This window comes from Cyprinodon tularosa, unplaced genomic scaffold (genome assembly GCF_016077235.1).
Source record: "Cyprinodon tularosa strain WSP-4 unplaced genomic scaffold, ASM1607723v1 ctg493, whole genome shotgun sequence".
In the NCBI taxonomy this organism is placed as follows: Eukaryota; Metazoa; Chordata; class Actinopteri; order Cyprinodontiformes; family Cyprinodontidae; genus Cyprinodon; species Cyprinodon tularosa.
Genome location: NW_024039222.1, coordinates 480,498 through 485,211, shown reverse-complemented (window position 1 = coordinate 485,211; position 4,714 = coordinate 480,498). Strand labels below are relative to the sequence as shown.

At 35.8% G+C, this 4,714-nt stretch overlaps 1 protein-coding gene across 3 annotated transcripts in view; it reads left to right on the top strand.

Annotated features, from left to right (window-relative positions):
- The first annotated feature begins 3,950 nt into the window (after positions 1-3,950).
- The window catches only part of rtn3 (reticulon 3), a 38,566-nt gene continuing 37,802 nt past the window's right edge, over positions 3,951-4,714 (top strand). The window contains exon 1 of one of the 3 annotated variants that reach the window (XM_038302521.1): positions 3,951-4,232. In XM_038302521.1, the coding sequence (XP_038158449.1) occupies positions 4,148-4,232 (85 nt within the window). In that variant the 5' untranslated portion in view covers positions 3,951-4,147. The remainder of the gene's footprint in view (positions 4,233-4,714) is intronic. The other 2 variants (XM_038302518.1, XM_038302519.1) reach the window with 2 other exon arrangements.

The following is a 4,714-nucleotide window of genomic DNA, read 5'->3' as shown; positions in this document are numbered from 1 at the left end:
TGCACAGCGAAAGGGTCCATCCCTCTGTATGTAAATCTTAGCTCCGCTTCTCCCTGCGCCTCTTGGGAAATGTAGTTTTCAAAGCAGATCGTTAGAAAACTATCAAAAGAGGGCAGCATTGGGTTGTTACGACATAAATGAGCCCCAAAAATAGAACAAAAGGTAAGCGTTACATAATGGGTAATAACATAAAAAATACACTTTAATTTATCATTCATAGCACTATTTCATTAAAATGTATTAGAAAATGTAAAAATAAGCTGCCAATGTGAGGTTTATGAAATTATAAATAAATAAAACAACTTAATGTGAATAAAATACGCTGCATAATCTGTCCAAAGTCTTGCATAGAAAGACCGATCGTATTTAGAGCAGTCCTTCAACCATTACACCCATTCTAATGGATCTGCGCTGTCTTCTTCTTCTTCTTCTTCTTCTTCTTCTTCTTCTTCTTCTTCTTCTTGTTTTACTGGCGACTTGCAACCAAATGGAGAATTATCGCCACCTACTTGTTCTTATATATATATCCTTAAATCCTTAGGTTTAGTCCAGTTTGTGGAAGATAAGATGACATGATTTTAAGTACTGTCTTTCTGGATTTATTTGAGAAGATATTTTTAATGTCCAGTTGTTTGATTCCTTCATGTTCCAGTCCTTTCCTTAAATCTATTCTTTGACTTGCATATTTAATACACTCAAACAGCACATGTTCTATGGTTTCTGGTTGACTACACATGTCACATTTTCCTGTTGGATGCTTCCCAATAACATGCAGTGATGCATTTAGCCTCGTGTGGCCTAACCTAATTCTACTAAACATCCCCTGTTCTCTCCTGCATTTCCCAAGAGGCTCTTCTTCTCCCACTTTTTGCTGTATCCTATATAAATGTCTTCCTTTATTTCCATTATCCCATAATTTTTGCCACTGTATCTTAATTTTGCTTCGTATGTACGATTTGATTTCTGTTTTGCTAATTGGTACTTTTACTTCTACCTCATTTATCGACAACCCCTTCTTAGCTAACGAATCTGCCATCTCATTCCCTTTAATGCCACTATGTGCTGGAATCCATAAAAACTGAACATCAATCCCCAGATTATGTACTCGGTATAATGATAACAAATTTTCTAACATAATATCCTCCCTACATTTAGATACCGTATTTTTAAGACTAGTCAATGCTGCACTTGAATCTGAACATATTAATATTCTCAGGGGTTTGACTTCCTCTATCCAGCATAATGCCAACATGATTGCCATCAATTCTGCTGTATAAACCGACAAATGATCAGTTAATCTTTTAAACACCTTAACTTTTAATTCAGGAATGTAAAATGCACAACTTGTTTTTCCATTCTCTGGATTTTTTGACCCATCAGTGAATATATGTACATAATACCCATATCTCTCATGAATCAAAGTGTTCACATAAGTTTGTATACTAAACATGTTATTTCTTGAATTTATCTTCTTTAATAAAGAAAGATCAACACTAGGTTGAGGTAGTAACCATGATGGTATAGCTGGCATTAAGACAGTTAGACTAACATCCCAATTATTGATTTCTAACTCCTTGATTATCTGAATAATTCCCTTACTAAATACCTCCTTTTTAATTTTACTGCTTTCCCAACTTTCACTTAATATTCTTTTTGTTGGATGCATTTCTTTTTGACTTTGTAAATTAGTCCAATAATTTGCCCTCAACTGTTTCCTTCTAAGACTTAATGGCATTTCTCCAACCTCCACCTGAAGCGCAGATATTGGAGTTGATTTTACTGCTCCACAACATCTTCTCAACGCTTGAGCCTGAATTATGTCCAACCTTTTTAAAGATGAACTAGCAGCTGAATCAAAAACAATACAACCATAATCTAGAACTGATCTAATTAATGCAATATATACATTTTTCAACGCCATACGATCAGCTCCCCATATACTTCCTGATAAACACCTCATAATATTCAGTACTTTCTTACATTTATCTTCTATCTTATTAATATGATTTTTCCACGTAAGCAAACTATCAAACCACAACCCCAAGAATTTAAAAACTTTTACCCTTTCTAATCTTTGTTTATACAATTTCAGACAAACATCTTCTTTCACTTTCTTTTTCGTGAAAAACATGGCTTGAGATTTCTCAACAGATAATTTAAATCCCCATTTCAAAGACCAATCTTCCACCACATCAATAGAATCCTGAACTTTCTTTACAACATATTCTATGTTCCTTCCCCTTTTCCAAATTGCCCCATCATCTGCAAAAAGTGATTTTCCCATGTCAGGTTTAACGTTCTTATATACATCATTTATCATTATAGAAAATAGTACCGGACTAATGACGCTCCCCTGAGGGGTGCCGTTTTCAACTAAATAAGTGTCAGAAATATAATTACCCATACGAACTTGAATATACCTATCAAATAAGAAATCCTTTATCCAGTTATACATTTTCCCACCTATACCTATTTTATGTATCTTTATTAATAATCCTTCCTTCCACATCATGTCATACGCTTTCTCTATATCAAAGAAAACAGCTACTAACCCCTCTTTATTTGCTTGTGCTTTCCTAATATCTTTTTCCAGGCATATTAAAGGGTCTAAAGTGCTCCTACCCTTTCTAAATCCACTCTGAAATGAAGATAATATCCCATTTCTTTTAAATAATATGTTATTCTTTCTGTAATCATTTTCTCCATGATTTTACCCATATTTGACGTTAATGCTATAGGTCTATAATGATCAGGATTTGTAGGATCTTTTCCAGGTTTTTTAATTGGGATGATAATTGCTTCTTTCCACCCTTTTGGTAACTTACCCTCCTCCCAAACTTTGTTGAATAATTCTAATACTTTACCCATTGCAAAATCATTTAAATTTTCTATCATGGTATAACTTATATTATCCTTTCCAGGCGCCGTTCTTTTACTCTTACTTAGAGCCCTCTTCATCTCATGTATGGTAAATGCCTCATCTAGAGGACTCTGAGTATTTAATCTTTTTTCAAGTACTTCCGGAAATCTATCTAACGTTTGTTGTCTTCTTACTTTACCTACTTCTGTCAGATTATCTGAGCTATGAATCTTAATTATGAGCTATGAATCTTTCTTTACCAGCATTTCTGCTTTGTCTTTATTCTCCCACGCTACTTCTTTCCCTTTTTTCAGCACTGGCAGATCCTTATCATGTCTAATTCCCCTCATTCTTTTAATCATTCCCCAAACTTTATCTAGTGGTGTTGTTCTTCCAATAGTACAACAGAATTCTCTCCAATAATTCTTTTTTGCCCTTTTAATAACCTTTCTAACTATTGCCTGTGCCCTTTTATATTCTATCAAATTTGACATTGAATGATTTCTTTTCAGTTCTCTAAACTTTTTATTTCTATTTCTAATAGCTTCGGAACATTCATTGCTCCACCATGGTACCATTTTAACTTTCTTTTTACTTTTACTCTTACCAATTGCTTGTGATGCACCATTAGATATAGCTTTGATAATACTTTCATTGAATTCTTCCACCTCCCTTGTCATGTCAATCTTACCTCCTCATCACAAGCTCTTGCAAATTTACTCCAGTCCGCTTTATCCAATTTCCATCTTGTTACCCCATCAAGTTCCATCTTGACATTTTCCTCAAAATTAATTAAAATTGGATAATGATCCCTTCCAATACTATTGGATCTGCTCTGTGTTCAGGAATATTCTATCTGATATCTTTCCTTGGCGTCGAATATTTCAGCTTCAACAAAAAAAAAGTAGATGTAGAGTGTTTTGTAGAATACATATCAAACCTCATTAGCCATCATAATGAAAGTGTGCATGTTACAATGAGTTGTTAACATATTAACGGTTGCCTTTTTCTTTTTTTAACAATTTGAAAAGCTGTGCTAAAAATGTGACGCTGGAACTTACAGGAAGCTAGTGAACGCATCTCAGCGGACATTTTTTTTTTCCTTTACCCCTCCTCCATAATCTTGCCTGCCTTGTTTCCCTTTTGCTCTCAGAGCTCAGGCGTTGTGGTGAGGAGCAGAACCGAGGCGAGGTCACCAGCTACTCTCAGAAAAAGAGGACAGGAGCGTTTATCTGATTTTTAAGCGACAGACATTTCGGTGCCGCTCGTGCGTTGAGCTTCAGTAAAATGGATACTCAATCCTCCCAGATATCGTCGTCGCAAGGTCTCCCCGATGGACAGAATTCTGCTGCCAAAGAATCCAAAGTGTCCGGTAAGACCCCACTTAAAATATCGTTTGTCTTTGACAGATGAAGCCTACTATTATGATTTCGTTTGTTTTTATTGTTGATGTTATTATTGTATATTTATTTTTTTCTTTCATTTGATTATATAAATTTGGAGTTGGTCCTTTGTGTTTGTTTTGGCTGGCATCGTGAACCATGGGGGACACCTGTGATCGTTAACGTATAACCCCCCCTCCCTCCGTCCCCCACGCGTGTTCACTGTGTGATTACGACACTGAAGTTGGTATCCGATTGATATTTCCCGTCTAGGCTGGGAAAAGGGAATTCAGCTGATTTCTAACCACTTCCGGTCCGCCAGTTTTCACTCCATCCCACAGACTGTGGATAAATCTCTGTGCTGAGTCAAAATAACTGGTTAAAATAGTCCTGCTATTTCCGTATGGGGGGGGGATACTTGCTGAGGCGGGGGCCCCAAAAGAAGAAGAAAAGATTTGTCTCCTTTTATTTT